Consider the following 17219-nt stretch of genomic DNA (forward strand, 5'->3'; position numbering starts at 1 on the left):
ATTTGAAAAATATTAATAGCATATTTATTGATTAATTAGTGTATGCCAAGCATTCTTTAAATGAGCTTCACATGCATTGCTTCATTTTCTCTATAAGCTAAGTCTAGTGAGCTGGGTGCTATTATTACTCCTATTTTGAAGAAGAGGAAACTAAAGCACAGTAAATCAGGTGGTGTTAAGTCTACAACATAACCTATCAAACATAAAATAACATAACAGCCTGTCTAGGGAGCCGAAAATTCTCGAGATACTGCACTATTATAATCACAGGCATAGCAATGTTACAGTATTTCAAAAATTAGTTTTCAAAGCAAGCTGATGAATGTCTTAACATAATAGTATTCATATAAGGCTATTTAGCCAGCACACTATATTAAATCATGCACATTTTAAAAGAAAACAGTTGCAGAAATTATTGTTTAAAAAATAATAAGGTGAACTGATAGGTAGCTATGGCAAAGGAATCCAAGCATGTGTAGAGTCAAAGAAATATCAGTGAATAAGGTATACTCTAATATACCTGTTGTAATATATGATTGGTTGTGATGTAATTACTATAGATATAAATCTCTTTACTGCAAATGAACCAGGAAATCATAAGAACAATTTACATGCACCATATGTACCTCCCCCATGCCTGAATTGGGCCAAATGAATTGAGTATTGCAGATTTTCAAAACTAGTCTACTAGCTCACTTGTTTTTCGAGAAAAATTAAAATAAATTCAGGTGACATTAATTTACTTAAATTACAAAGGACTTCCTCTCCCCCTAAATATACAGAAAATAATTAAAAATTTTGAAAAAACTCAAAGACATTTAAAATTGATATCAAAATTCCACATATAATCATTTCAGTTAGGCTACTGCTTGGTAGTTTCAGTAGGAGATACAGAATTTTACGATACTGTGTATGCACTCCAGATGTGTTGTTACATTAGAATGAAAAAACTTTCTTTGCAGAACTACAAAATGCAATCATTTTTAAAAGGCAGCTTGAAAAATAACTAGCAGAACTCTCCTGAATTATCCTTAAAGTGATTATGATTTAGTCTCAAAATGGTGGTTCTTTCACAGTTAAATATAGAAAATGGATGAGAAAACAAAACATGCTTTATCTTACCTCCTCATTAATATACCAATATAGGGATGCATCCTTTAGGACAAACCAATATTTCTTCCATTTCTGTGAAAAATAACTCTTCGCATCTTTCTTTTTCCAAAGCCAGCCCTCACAGTCTCCTCGGCCAAGATCTTTGCAAGAAATTCGTCTTTTGCTCTTGCCAGCTATAGGACCTAGAGATAATGGTGGGTGAAAGTGCTAAATTTTGTACTGGTGTGCAGGCAGAAGACCAGTCTATAGGTCATAAAAATATGTCTGGGTACATAATTTTAAAAATCCTACTTTTCACATTGTGTCAGATTAGAAAAATACGAAAATCTTTAATACCTTTACCCCGCACACCAATCACATGATTTAATCAGAAGAGTGCAATTCTAGTCTCAAAACCTGTGGAGACCATGTGTTGTAAAAGGCACCTTGTCTCATCATTGACCTGAAGGCGAAGTTGGTCTTGGCAGCTTACTTACTCCACAGCACACTGATCTCAGGCGAGAGAGGTCGGGTGTAGTATGCTAGGGATTACCCCAGGGCAAAGTGAGCAGCAGGTAAGTGTCCATTCCCTTTTCTTACCTTTGTTTTTCTTCTTTGATTTGTGCTGCAGAGAAGACTGTTGAAATGTCTGAAATCAAGGACAGGGAAGAATGTTATTGTGAGCAGAACTCTCAGAGTTAGACGATGACTCTGAACTCTTGTCAGAGAAAGTATTCTTTTTTTTAAAACCTCAAAACAAATTCATATTTATCGTGCCTCTTAACTTTCTAATCTCCCTTGAAGCAGGAGAGATTATCTTTGTCCTCATTTTGTGGGCAGAGAAATCAGGGCACAAAGCAATGGTAAAACTAAGGGCTCTTACACGTGTAGTACCACTTTGCTCCTTTTCTAGGGGTTTATTGTGCTTTCTCAGGCAGTATCTCATTTGAGTCTCATAAAAATCTTATGAGGCAGGCAGGCAGGCAAGTAAGACTAAAATTTGTTCCTCTTAAGTTCATTTGATTCCAGAAGCCACCACCACCAACTGATATCTTAGGCGTTCTCTTTCTGTTCCTAAATATTTTAGCACTTGGATCAAAATTTTCTTCTCAGCTCTACTAGTGTCACTACAATTGGTAAGTGATCATCATGTAGGGGATATCAGCACCTTCGGTCCTCAGTCTCTTACCTCCTGTGATTGTAACTTCCTCACTCCTCAGTCACCCACCCCCACAACATGTTTGTTATCTTAAGCACACGCCAATCACTGCCTTCAATACCCATGGTTTACACAGTTCAATACTCCCAGACAGCAATTTTAAGAAAATATTTATTGAGATGAGCAATTCATTGTCCCAAACAACCTTCTGTGACTTTATTTTCCTTCTTCTACTCGATTGCTATGGGATATCATAGTCATCCTTGGAAACTTGCTCCCTGTATCATATTTGCTTAGCTAAAAAAAATTATCTAAACAACCTGTCCGTCTGTTTACTACATTTTAAGGACCAGGATAGCTCAATGTCTTAACATAAAAACTTACAACTGTAGTGATTGGCCTCGATTTTGAGTAGTCTATTAATTACTGATTCCAGTCAGTCAGTCAGTCTACTAAGCTAGATTGTTACTGGTATAAAAATGCTAACTATGTTCATATGATTTGCTAGCTAACAGGGAATAGCTAGCTAACCAAGGCATATCTTTGAGGGGCAACTGGATTTTGTTTACTACGTTTTATACACTACATTTGCACTTGGTGACATACTTTCTTTTAATTTCTATTCCATAATCCTTAGCATCGGTACATTCCTAGGATTGTTTTGGCTTTTTGAACCAACAGAATGTCCTTCATAATCATGCCATCCTATTTAAACATCTCAGTGCCTTGATTTCTCTTCCCCGTAATATATTACAGCTCTGCACTATGGTGACACGCTTTCTTATTTAGCACCTTTGCTCAAAAAATAAATTCTACTTAGATAATAACTTTATTATTTTATATATGATTTACATAATTCTCATGAATTTAATACCATGGATGGATAGAAATCCTGAAAATAAGGATCAAATAATTTGCTGACATACAGTATAACCAAGAAATAATCACCCAAGTGTCAAAGCAATATTAATAGGTAGGTATGTAGGGATATGTGCATGTGTGTGAAACATATATCCATGACTACAGAAAGTCAAAATCAATTTTAGAGAGAAAGCATAAAAGATAAAACTCATTAAGCTGTGTTGATTTTCTCGAGTGCACTTTGCGTCAAAATAATAACTCAAATAATAACTCAGGCTAGTGTGCTTAAGTATAGTTAATTTACATATAGTTATTTTCCCTAAATTGTTTGGCTGTAAAATTACTGATTGGATTTTTTTCCCTTTGTGTTTGCACAAGTAATCATTATAATTTAACAGCTCATTATTTTTTTTTAAATGACAAAGATGGGGGTGGTTTATTTTTAAGAAGCTACATGGCTAACAGACAGCTCAAAAGAATTGAGTTATATAATATACATTCTATGCTTTCTGTGTTATATTCCTTAGAACTTAGCGGTCTACTTTATTAAAATCTACACAAAAATAGCTCTCTGGGTTTTCTTTTTAAAAAGATTGTCTTTTCTTTTTCTACAAATATATTCTCACACTGATCATGATTACAAAGTACAATCAGTGCACATACTGTTGAAACCTGAGAACTCCCAGGCACTCAACACAGATTTATCCATCAAAGAAGCAAAGCCTTATATGTCTTTTGTAAATATTACAAATATTACAATGGAATTCTCTTAAGATACTCCATCATTTTCCCCAATGATGAGGCATTTTTCTACAATGAAAAAGTTCATTGAATTATGTGCTTTTGAAAGTATTGGGAAAAACAATGAAATTCACAGTATAGGAACTAGGTCTTTGTACAGAAAAGACTTAGCATAGCAGGCCTGGGGTTGCTATTTTAGAAGGATTTGTTAGTAAGTTTGGTCCTCAGCTGGCATCTGAGAACTTAGCTGGCAAACAGTTTCCTACACTACGTGATAGGCTGTTTTGCCCACTAGGACACTAAACACCTGCTTTTCTTGTGGGAGCCTGGCATTTTTATAGTTGTTAAGAAGGGGTGCCTATGTGATCAAGCTAATGAAACCCTTGGGTGCTTAGTCTCTAAGGGATTTCCTTGGGTGGGGACACTACACACCCAAATGCATTTTTTTCTACTGAGAGGTCAGCTTACTTTGTGTGTTCTGTCATGAGACGGAGAGAACATAGGAAGCTTGCACATGTATTTCTCCAGATCCCATGATCTTTTTTTCCTTATTGATCTGACTGTTTACCCTTGCTGTGTCACTGTAATAAATCTTAGCTAAGAGTACAGTCATATGTTGAGTCTGATGAGTCCTTCTACTGAATCACTGAACATGTGGGTGACCACTGGGACCTGTGAATCAGTCACAATTAAAATATCCCTTACAAACTTATATAAGAAATGGTGCACTGCTTATATACATAAATAAGCTTCTGACAGTGAAGGTTTCCTATGTCATGTCATCAGCATTAGTGTGACTAAGCACCCTAAGGTTGAAAATTTATGATCCTGTATAGTCTTTTCAAGTAGAACTGATAGAATTATTCATTTTGAGTGACAGATTTTTTTTTTTTAGTTTCCAATGACATCATGAAAAATTTAACAAGACTAACACACTAGGAATATACGTAACTAAAATGGATCATAGAGTAATCGCAAAACATGCTACAACTAAAAAAAAAGAACCCTGAAATCTTTGCATTCATGATGACGCATGTTTTTATCCGATATCAGAGTGCAAATTTATAATACATACATATTTTAAATTTCAGATTATCCTTCTTCCAGATTCATGTGTAAGTATATTCTCTGAAAATTGTTTTACAGCAGTGTGTAAGGAGCAAGCTCCTCCTTTTTGTTCCCAAACAAAAATCTTTCACTTGAATCATAGCCTAGCTGGTTACAGAATTCTGAGTTGGAAAGAACTTCCCTCAGCATTTTGAATATATTTATTTTCTTTTGGCATACTGTTGTTCTTAGACACCTGTAGCTACTCTGCCATTTGTTGTAATTTGTTTTTGTAGCTTTTAAAATATTTTTCTCTTTATCCCTAATAATCTGTACTTGTACTACGATGTGCCTAGGCTATAAATTAATTACTTCTATTTAGACAACAACATTATGTTGTTCATGAAGAAATTATATCTTTAATGTTGAAAATTTTCAAGCATTCGCTCTTCAAATGATTTTCTTTACTAGTTCCACTTTTTATTTCCTCTAGATATATGTTGGCATCTCTTAATTTACCTTTCATGTATCTTTCATATTTTTTTTCCTTTCATGTACCTGCACTGTCTTTTTTTTCTTTTTTGCCCTCCCCTCTACTATACTTTTTAGGTAAATTCATTCTTTCATAATCTTAAGTCTATTCTTATATCCAGTCTAAAGTTTATTTAAAGTTTATCTGCTAGATTCAGAGCCTAGCAGATATGTGGCTTCAGTTCCCATTTATCATTGAGCGATTTTATCTTTTCTTCGATCCTTGGTGATTAGATTTTGTTTTTGATCACAATCATCTTTTTATGTGTATCAGTTATGTTATGTGTATGTGTGTGAATCTAAAACTTAAGCTTCTAATGCTTAATGTCTACCAGAAATAAATTTCTTTTGTAAGCATTTGTATAGGTCAATAAAAGCATTTGTATAGGTCAATAAAAACCATATTGTTACCTTATTCCTAAAATAACATTGAATAAAATCTTTTCTAATGCCATCACTAGCACTTTGTGTTTATTGTTGTGTATACATCTGGTGAAAGTTCTTTGAACCTTATCTCCAGGAATGTTTACAAATTCCATCTAGACTTTTGCAACTTATGAATTCTTATCACCAGCCAGCATTTCTTTGCTGTGATACAGGCTGTCTACAGACTTAATGTGTATTAAATTGGATGTATGATATCTACCACTCATCAAACAAATCTGCTGCTTTCCTAGCCTTCTACAGCTTAGTAAATGGCAATTCCATTTCCCCTCACAGTGGTTGATATCCAGAATCTTGGCGTCAACCTTAACTCCTTTTTTTCTCTTACATCCCATAGCCAATACACCAGGATATAATACTGCTCTGTCTTCAAAATACGTCGACAATATGACTTTTGTTAACTCTACTACTAGTACCCTGGTCTAAGCCAACATCAGCTCTCACCTGGATTACTGAAATAGCTCCTTACTGTTTTCTCTGCCTCCGCCCTTAACCCCTTTATTATTAATACAAGAACCAGAATGATCCTGTTAAAATAAAATTTGAATCACCTGCATGACCTGGCACTGGTTACCTTTTTCTCCTACTTACCACCCCTCCTTGTTACTAACTTTGCCCTAGCCACACTTGCTGTTCCTACATCATACCACATAGAGTCCCAAGTCAGGGTCTTTGTCCCTGCTGTTCCCTCTGTATAAAATGTTCTTTTTTAAAAAAGATTTATTTATTTATACATACAGAAACTGGGGTATAGGCCAGAGATGCAGGGGGGTGAGAGGATTCACCAGAGACAAAGCAGGAAGCAGAACAGGCAGATTGACTGAAATATACAGCTGAGGGGAGCAGCAGGCAAGTCATGAGAGGTCTGCTGTGCCATGTGGGTAGCTCCCTGGCTGGGGATCGAACTCGTGCTGCAATGGCTGCGGATAGCTTCATAGGTTGTGTCTTAACCCCTTGCGCCACCAGGGAGGCCCCTAAAATGTTCTTTAGAATAGATGTTGTTGTGGCTTACTTCTTTCTGTCCTTCAGGTCATTACTCAAATGCTTCCTTAATAGTAAATTCTTCCCAGGCTTCCATATCTAAAATTATTATTCACACTGCCCTCAACTCTTCCTGCTTTCCTTCCCTGCTTTATTTCTCTCTGTAACATTTGGCATTCTCTAAGACACTTGTATTTCATGCTTCAGCAAAGACTTCAAGTTGACTGTTTTAACCTGAAGAAGTTCTTTAGCAGGGAAATAACCAAGTCAAATGTCTTTCTCCAGTAATCTATGTACAGTACATTATGGAAAATTCTGTTCTTTAGTAAGCCATTTCTTTTGATAAGAAAAAAAGGTCTTAATCCAATCTTCTTTAGCATTACTTGCACTGAAGATTTTCTTCATGCACTTACCATTTTAAATTTGAATTCAAGATGTGGCTGGCAAAAGTACATTAAATCTGTGTCAAAAGATATTTATGCAAATAATTATATGATGATTTATGAATGACTGTGTTGAAATCATAATTCTATCCATAAAAATAGAATGTGCTAAAATAAAAGGCCATTATGAAAGTATTGTTGATCCTCTTCTTAACCATGGTGATGCATGCAACAGTATTCTGTTTGGCTATAAAAGATCCCTTTTTCAGACATTTGCCTGAAAAGACCATTTGTCTTTCATTTTGTCCACAGATGTTCTGTTCAAACTTAATTCCCCCCTCTTTGGATGAGGAAGTGTGGGGGAGGGTAATTTGGGTCATTCTTATCCTGAAACTTTCAGAAGCACTTATTTTAATTGTGGAAGAAAATGACAGTTTCTGTGTTACATTTTGAAAGCTCAGCTACTATTAAATTCTTCTCAAGTTGCAAATTGCCACACTTATGGAAAAATTTGCAATCAAAATACTCTCTTGTTGCAATATAGCAACTTCCTCTTACTGTAATTTTCTGCAAAGTGCCAAATTTTCTTCAGTGACTAGTCAAACCAATAGCTTATTTCTTATACATAAGAAAAGAAAGTGCTTAGCAATTTGAAACACTTGGAGTAAGTGATAGCTACTTCCCCATATTTAATTGTTTAATAAACAGATAAACAAAAGCCTTTGAGTTTTAAATATTTCACAAAGAAAAGTATTTTCTCTTACTTTTGAATTACCATATGTGGGCAGAAAAAACATCTAAATATGAGCAAGTGGGGTAAGATGTTAATGGGACTAAATATTAAAGCAAAAAGTCTTCCATTTACAAGGAATAACAGCATAGGATTGACCAAAACCACACGTGGCGGTCTTGCCTATGCTGATGCATGAGAGAAAAACTCTGAGCTGAGTAGGGTGGGCCACTGGATCTTTCAGTACAGTGAGTGTGAGGTTCTTGATTCCATCAGTTAAGTTTACCTGACTTTTTCATTGACTAAAAATGGCTCCACACTTACGCAAAAAGAAGCATACTTTTAAAAGCAATAATTGTGCTAAGAAATTTATAGTCTAATAAGAATAAAAAGGCAGTAAGTGGGAGGAATATAGAAAAGGTCAGTCAAACTCATTAGATCAGGCTCATTAGAGTCAATGTTTTATCAAAAGAGTATCACCCGCATCGGATTCCGAAGGAAGGAGGTGACTGGATCTTATACAAGATCTTATAGGTGATTCGCCTTTTCTTAAGGGCAGTAAGGTAGAAGGGGGATGATTAATGGTGAGTTTGGGGGATGGGTGACAAGAATCATTACTCTTGGAAAACAGAAACTGTCAGCCTTAGATCATAATAATTACCATTTACTGAGAGGGTGATGTGTCAGGCACACAATTTGGCACTTTGATTGATATCAGTTCTCAATCTTAATCCTTACAGTAACTCTATACAGTGTTATAGTTAGCCCCATTTAAAAGAAGAGAAAACTGAAACCGAATGTATAAACAGTGAGCTCTGGATCACATGGGTAGTGGCAGAATCAAAATTCTAACGACTGCAGTACTGCCTCCCAGCAAGTATTCTTCTATAGTCACAGTGGCCACGTGAGTGAAGAGACAAGTTGCCTCCGACACAAAGACACACATTTATGAAATCCTCCCATAATGTGATGTAAATGCATGGTTATATGGAATACTAGTATATGAAGGATAAGACTTGTATTAGTGGAGATAATTAAAAGTAGTAACATCTTTTCAATCTCTAATTCTTATTCTTATGTCAATTTTATTTGAATTAGCAAGTTATATTTTGTGTGGATAAAAAAGATTTTCACCATATTTTGGGGGGGGGCAGGGGGCAACCATGAATCTTTTAATCATCATATCTTCATGAGAGGAAGGCTCATGTTAACATTTTAATTTTCTTTTTGTTTTCAATTTAACCACTTTATCAAGGTGTGGCTGATATAAATCATTTGATACATTCTGACATACAAAAATACACTCATAAAACCATCACCCCATACACACACACATACATACGCATACACGTCACCCCATGATTTCTAATGCTACCTTTGTAATCCTCTCCACAACATTTTAATTTCTCAGTGAGATAGAAACTTAGGTATAGAAAGGCAGTGAAGATCAGCCAAGGTAGACAAGAATGGGACTGCAATCACATTTTATTCCAAACCTATTGACAGTTTTCACTGAACTCAGGACAATGACAAAACCCTATACCAATACTAATGAGGAAATCAGTGATCCAAATAAGGCAAGCCTGCCTCTCCACTAAGCTTTTACACAGGAGAAATATCCCGGAGGAGCTGATTCATTGTGTTATGTAATTTTTCACCTGATACACTGCTGATTATTATGCAATGCCTTAAAATTACTTGGTTCACTTTCTCAAGATGTGGTTTTTGCTGCATTAATTTCTAGGAAGGCAGAAACTATCCGCTTCACTTATTGCTCTATACTCAGCTCCTAGCACAAAGCCTGCCATACAATTATCTGTTGAAAGTAGGAATCAGCTACTGATCACCTCTGTGTGTGGGACACTGAGCTATACAAGTTTTAGCATCTTATATGCAATCTGCTAGACACATTCTGTCCACTCTTTCTTCAAAACATATCCAGAGTCCACTCATTTCTCACCACTTCCACTTCGGTACAGTTAGTCACTTAGGCTAAGCCACTGTCATCTCTCACTTGAAGCAAGCAAAGCCTACCTTGTTTCCCTGCTTCCATACTTATTCCAGTCCCTCCAATCTATTCTCAACACACCAGCTAGAATGATATGCTTCGAAGGCTTATGTTTCATTAAGAATGGGATACCCCCCCCAAAAAAAAAAGAATGGGATACATGGGGCCTCCCTGATGGCACAGGGGTTAAAGACAGCACTATTAGGCTATAGCCAGCCACTGCAGCACGAGCAGCCACTGCAGCACGAGTTCTATCCCCGCCAGCCAGGGAGCAACCCACATGGTGCAGCAGATCTCTCCTGCCTCGCCTGCTGCTCCCCATCAGCAGTGTATTTCAGTAGATATGCCTGTTCTGCTCCCCATTCTCTCTGGTGACTCCTCTCACCCCCCACCCCGTGCCTCTGGCTTACACCCCAGTTCTTGTATGCATAAATAAGTAAATATTAAAAAAAATGGGATACATGGTACCAATAGAGCAACACTGGTTGGAACCAGGAGACCTGACTTCTTGTTCTCCACATTCCAGCTCTGACTCAATTTCCTCATCTGCAAGATCAGAGATTTAGACCAGATGCTCTTAGAATATCTCATAGAGCACTAACATTATAGGATGCTGCCTTAAAAATGAAGGAAAAAATGGCTATCCAGTCACCAGAGTACATAGAATTATTGATGTTTTACAGATTATGGATACATGTAATCAGAGTCAGTCTTAACAATCAATGCCAGAATATACATTTAAAGGTACTGAGTTTATTTTTAAACACCACCATGTATGGAAATAACTTATCAGTCATATTAGATACAGCTATTTTGGGGTGCTTGGGAATTAACATAAATTTTGCACACGAGGCAGAGGAAGAAAGTTCCAATAGGTGAAAAGCAGAACATGGGACGCTCTTGTTCCTGATGCTTCTGTTGACAAACGGTTGGTATCTGGATGTCAGAGAAATCAGGGTAGGTTTGCTCATCTTTTGTGGGAAAGCAAAGACATGTTCGTGAGCAGAAAAAAATTTAGAGAACCAGATATGCTTCCTGAAGGCTACTGAATGACATGGAAAATAAACTGTATGTAAAAGGAAAGAGAAATGAATAGTATAGAATGAATCAGGTCTAATGAAGAATGCATGAAACCTAAGAATCTCAGAGGAAGTCACTGCACATGGCAGGATAATTTTGCCTGCAGTGATATGACTGAATCATAATTTTTTAAAAAAAATTCTGGTTATTAACAATGTCTTTATTTGAAAGAATCTGAAATGAATTAGCTTTTGGGGGCTACCTTTATTTTTGGCTTGTGCTGATAGAATATACATATTTTCTCATAATGGAGTTCTTGCAATGTCAATTTAATTCATTGTAAAAATGCTAGCCTTTATCTAAATACCTTTATTTATAGCTAAGTGTATGTTTATGTCAAGCTCCTATGATGAGGTTTTAGCTCTTAGAGAATAGGCAAACTCCTTAAAACAACTTCTTCAAATGTTTCCACATCTGCTAGTCTTGCTGCAGTTTTCTTGAACCAGAGAATTTTTTTCTTCACAGAAAATTATTAAAAGAGATTTCTGGATAGAAATAAAAGTTTAGAAACCTTTAAAAGTCACCCTATGCAATCCATTTTATAATAAATGATTGGGAAAGATAAATCATACTCTTCCTCTTTTCCATATTGAGCCATCTAGCAAGACATGATTTTAAGACTAAAAAAGCAAAATTGGTTTTATGTAACAGAAGGGAAGAAAGCACTTGACAGGAATTTTTTTTTTTAATTCTTTGTTTGCAGCAAGAATCAAATCATCATTATGGTGTCAATTTAGATGGCATTTTCCACAGACCTCTCTGCAGTGCTATGCTCATCTTGTAAATGAGAAAACTGAGTAAGAGGAAGAAAGCAATTTATGCAAGCTCAGATATAAGAAATTAGATTTCTGTAGGGCCTGATGTTGACTGCCACTTCAGAACTGGTTGCCTCACATGCACCTACATTAGGTTCTGTTGTTCTCATCCCATGGGTGAGGAGATTTTGGTAGTATGGTTGGAGGGAGAAAGCCAACAATATTTACGCACTTGTACAACGCCAGACACTGTATCAGATACTTTACACACACTGTCCTCAGAAGAAGCTAAAGCCTCTTCTCAATTATAAATATACATGGGGGGGGGGCACGGCACAAAAGAGTTGAAAATATCTTCAAAAAATTTTTATGGCCAATGAAGTAGATTTCATATGACCACGTCTTATAATAGCCTGTTAAAATTGAGGACATGATATTAAAGTGGAACTGAGTGAAGGGGACTGAACAACTGGCTAAATTAATATGCTGTAGGTATGCAGCCTTTTGGTACTCTTCCTCAAAGAGAAAATGTGAAGAAAATTTGAAAGATTGGTCTAATTTAATAAATTGTCTGTTTTAATGAATAGAAATCTCTTTGAGTAACACACACATTTTATCCTAATTATTACTTGTATTGTCAATCTCCTGATTGAAGATAGATAAAATAGCTTGAAGTTACATTTTCCAATATATGCTTTGGGAAATGGAATTAAGTAGGTTAAAGAGAGGATACCTTCTTAGAGGTGAGCTATACTCTGGAGTGCACTCAGATTAATGATAATTTGGAATTTTTCACTCAAGCTGTGATCCTCATACATACTGTGAGAGAAATGTCAAAGCAGGTTTTACCTGGTAGGCACCTTCAGTGCCCACAGAAAAGCAAACCTCAATGTGGTAGTTTCTTATTGTGTCAACTTAGTGAAGCTGCAGCAATGTATATCCTAATTCTCTTCCTGTACTGTCTTAGTGATGGTCGCCCACACTGTATGAGCTTTGGAGAATAAAGTGAAGTAGTTAAGCTCTGGTTGTCAGTCACTGCTATGGCTCACACGTTTTCCCTTTTCTGTTGGTGTGCCCTGTTAGTATGGATCAGCAGCCAGGCCTACAACTCCTTCGGCTTCTCAAGTCTTGGACCGGGAGCCTGTGAAACTCCATGGGGAAGGACTCAGCTTTGATGCTGAAGAGGGAGAAATGCATTCATAGGTTCTAGTTAGTTCGAGGGTTCCCTGTTACATCCAAATTTTCTTCATAACTGCTGGCTCTGCTGAGATGCCTTCACCAGCTCCTCAACTGAGAGTAAGATCTAGTTCTTTATTCCATGTCATTTAGAATTTTCTATTTCCCTGATTGAAAACTAACTCACATACTCATTAATACTCTGAAGGACTGGGTGTTTTATCCTAGATGTTCTCTTTGCTCACCAGGAAGTAAATTCCATTTCACATAAATGGATTAATTCCTTTTCTATAAGGAGTTAAGAATAGTTACTATGTGGCCAGCATAATGCCAAGAAATTTATAGACAATGTATGACTTAACTGTGAAATAAATGAGTGAGGTGAGTATTATTATCCTCTTTTTACTGATGAGAAACAGGTTTAGAAATGTGTTTAGGTTCATATAACTGACTTGAAACTTATGTTTCATAATCCAACATTATTCTTGGCCATCTGAATTTTAGAAAAATCAATTTTCTTCTTAAATGTTGAGCTCTTTTACCTGGAGGCAATTAGATAAAAGAACCATTGTCTCTTGAGACCATTCCAGATTTATGATAATAATAAAATGAAATGAGAAGTTAACTTCCCCTGTTTCCTATGGCAGGAAAGTTTGCAGTTAATCTAAAATTATTTTCATATAAAGAACAGGGATTGAAACACTGATGTATTTACCAGCATTACAGGTTGTTTTGGGTTCAAGTCTATTAGGATCTTGTTTCTGGCTCAGTGAGGAACTTGTAGAGATGTTAAGAAACACACTCAACAGTATCATTTAGAACAGACTCTAAGTTGAGCTCATATACTTTGGCCCACTGCCAATAGCTATCTGAGCCAAAAGCCAATGAAAAGTCCATGAAGGCTGCAAGCAATTTAAAAATGTTCTTGGAAAAGTTACCTTCCCGAAACCAGAATCTAACAGAATTCCATAGTTGTGTCTTAAACTTCATTTTCACATAAGATCTAGGCCGAGAGACCTAGACATGTAGTTTATTAAGAGGAATTTTTGGATATATATGCCAAACTCATTAGGCTTATAGTTATGTGGAATTAGAGGATAGTGAAACCACCAAGGAGGTAATATTTAGGATTTGAGTAAAGAACATAATTGGGTACAAGTTATGGTGCTTCAAACTGAAGAGGTTCTAAAGAGTTCTAGGTATAATTTACCTGTTGTTTTATTAAACTTGAAGTGCTTGATTAAATGAATTATGGTGGTGGGGTAATGATGTAGGTAGGGTGATTCTGGGAACAAAAAAGGCTCGTTACCTATAATATTTGAGGGTGTTTTTTCAGGCTAGAAAGCTGGGAGACAGAGATCTTCAACATGAAAGTGAATGGGGATTCAGTAACTTCGTTGATCAGGACAGGTACATCCCCAAATAGTTTGTAATTATTCACCTTATTAATCAAGCCAAGGGCCTCTTATTAGAATTGATGCTTTATTTTTTCTAAGGCAACAAGGAATTTGTAATGAAGTTTAAATTTCATAAATTTAAATTTAATGAATTCTTTAATTCAATTTATCTATGTCCTGCTTTGTATGCTGCCTAACTTATCCAGATTTTATTTTGCTTCCTTACAAGCCATTAACCAGGAACTAATAGAATGAGATTCAGATTTATTCAAACATAAAACCAAAGGAACTGATTTCAGATTGTCAATAATCTGATTTACACACTGAGTAGAAATCTCTCTTGAGTGAGGGTGTGTTAGTGTATCTTTGTATTTTGTTTAATGTTCACTTTATTAAACTTAATTTATGAAACAAAAAACTCAAACCTTAAAGCAATATTTTTATAATAAATAAAATTTATGAACTTAATCCGTTTCTTAGGAATTCCATTAAGTCACAAGCTCTACACACTGAATCTTTTATAGGCAGTCAATACTTTCAAAGAACCGGAGAACATATCAATACAAAATTATTTGTGCTGTAGGTTTGGTTCTTTTCTTTTTTTTTTTTTTTTTTAAAGATTTATTTATTTATTTATTTATACAAGCACTGGGTACAGTCAGAAGCGTGGGAAGGTGAGAGAATTCACCAGAGCCAGAGCGGGGAGCAGAGCAGGCAGACTAACAAAGTACACTGCTGAGGGGAGCAGCGGGTGGCAGGAGAGGTCTGCGCGCCATGTGGGACCCTCACCCAGTGGCCGGGGATTGAACCGGCGCTGCAGAGGCTGCGGGCAGCTTCGCAACCCAGCGCTCAACCGTTGCGCTACTGGGGAGGCCCTCTTTTCTGTCTTGCTGTACTTAACTTCTGAAAGTTTTAAACGATTCATTTTCTTTATAATAGTTAAAGGGCCACTTACATCTACTTCATCTTGGGAGAGTTTAGGTAGTTCATGGTATCTGAGGATTTGGTTCATCTAATCTAAACTATTAAGCTCACATACAGAGTTTGTGATAGCACTCCCTTATTTATTTCTTTAATACCGATGAAGTGTGTAGTGATAACCCCTGTTTCACTTCTAATGCTTGTAATGTGGATTTTCTCCTTGTCAATGTGGCTAGAGGTTTATCTATTGTTTTTGACTTTTCAAAAAAAAAAAAAAAAAAAAAGAGAAATCCATGGCTTTTGTTTTGATTGATTTTCTGTATTCTATTTTTAAATTTCAGATTCCTGCTCCTTGTTGTCTCCCTTTTGCCTTTTTTTTTTTTTTTGAGGTGGGAGCTTAGATGAATGATTTCACACCTTTTTCCTTTTCTGACATAAGCATTTAGTGCTATAAATTTCCCAGTAAGCAAATACTGTGTTTTCATCTTTATTCAGTTCAATTTTCTTTGAGGATTCCTCTTTTATCTATGGATTATGTAGAAATATGTTCTTTAATTTTCACATGGTTGGAAACTTGTTATTTGTTCCTGATTTCTAGTTTGATTCCGCTATCATCAAAGAACATACTTCCTAAGATTCTGATTTGTTTAAAAGTAAGGTTGATTTATGAGCCAAGATATGGTCTCTGCTGATGAGTATCTTGACAAAAATGTGTATTCTGCTATTGCTTAAAGTCAGATACCACTGGCGGGTAGTCATTCAGAACTTCTACATCTTTGATGTTTTTACTTTATGGCTCTATGAGTTGAGAGGCATGTTGAAGTTTGCAACTGTAGGTCTGTCAACTTCTCCTTTCACTTCTGTTCTGTTAGATTTTACTTTTAGTTGTTGGATGTATATCCATTTAAGATGATCATGTCTTCTTAGTGAATGGAAGGTTTTACCCTTGTTGTGGAGAAGAAACTTTTTACATGGATTCCACCTGATGAACAGGGACAATAGAGTGTGTTGACTAAGAGAGAGACTTCCAATGGTCAAATCCCAGCTCCACCAATTACTACTTAATCCATGTGCCTCAGTTTCCTAAGCTGTAAAATGGGGACAACATCACCTTTCTTCTAGGGTTGTTATGAGGATTAAGTAAGCTACAATTAGAAAATTACTTAGACTAGTATCTGTTTCATAATGTTTATTTAAATGTTGAATGCAAAAAAAAAAAAAAGCAAAACAAAACACGGCATCTTTTAACAGTTCTCCTCCAGGAGCTCTATCAAAAATCCCCTCCCAAGTACTTAACAGAAATAAACAACAACTGAATGTTTGCAGTTATATCCTAAATAACTAAGCCACATAAATATCAGTACATTATGAAAGGAACTATCCAGATTTTTGAACACCTACTCAAAATCTGTTTTAAATAAGCTATCTAAGATCACATGATTCAGTTTATGATAATATACCTGCATGCAGCCTGGATCCATAATCAAATTTTACTTGCTTTGGCATCTCAGTATGCAGATTTAAAATAAATATTTTGTTTAGGAGGTTAGAATAGCAGCTTTAATGTAAGAGCAAGTTGTCATACATATGTCATATAAGGGAAAAAAAGTCCTGTATCTAATCATTCTTTATCCACAGGCTTCCATCACTACATTTGAATTACACACACACACACACACACACACACACAGGCACAAACACCGTTGTCTGCCTTGCTTTAAGGTCAGAGGAGGGCTTTGAGAGTTAGCAATTCCCACATTTGCAGACAGAGAATCAGTGAATAGGTAAAATAAAATTATACTCTTTAAAAGCACCATAATCTGCTGGCTGACAGGCATATTGTGGCCTCTGTAATGAGACAGCAGTGAAAGGCAGCAGGCAAGAACCAGCTGGAACTGAAGCTGTGAGCTGGA

At 36.1% G+C, this 17219-nt stretch overlaps 1 protein-coding gene across 4 annotated transcripts in view; it reads right to left on the bottom strand.

Annotated features, from left to right (window-relative positions):
- CNKSR2 (connector enhancer of kinase suppressor of Ras 2) overlaps positions 1-17219 on the bottom strand; it is a 238242-nt gene that overhangs the window by 54747 nt on the left and 166276 nt on the right. For all 4 annotated transcript variants that reach the window (XM_037512621.1, XM_037512620.1, XM_037512618.1 and 1 more), the window contains 2 exons: positions 1693-1741; positions 1123-1295 (listed from right to left, as the gene is read on the bottom strand). In XM_037512621.1, coding sequence (XP_037368518.1) covers positions 1123-1295; positions 1693-1741 — 222 coding nt within the window. The remainder of the gene's footprint in view (positions 1-1122; positions 1296-1692; positions 1742-17219) is intronic.

The sequence above is a fragment of the Talpa occidentalis genome, unplaced genomic scaffold (genome assembly GCF_014898055.3).
Source record: "Talpa occidentalis isolate TD23 unplaced genomic scaffold, MPIMG_talOcc4v2.1 talOcc4.15, whole genome shotgun sequence".
Lineage (NCBI taxonomy): Eukaryota > Metazoa > Chordata > Mammalia > Eulipotyphla > Talpidae > Talpa > Talpa occidentalis.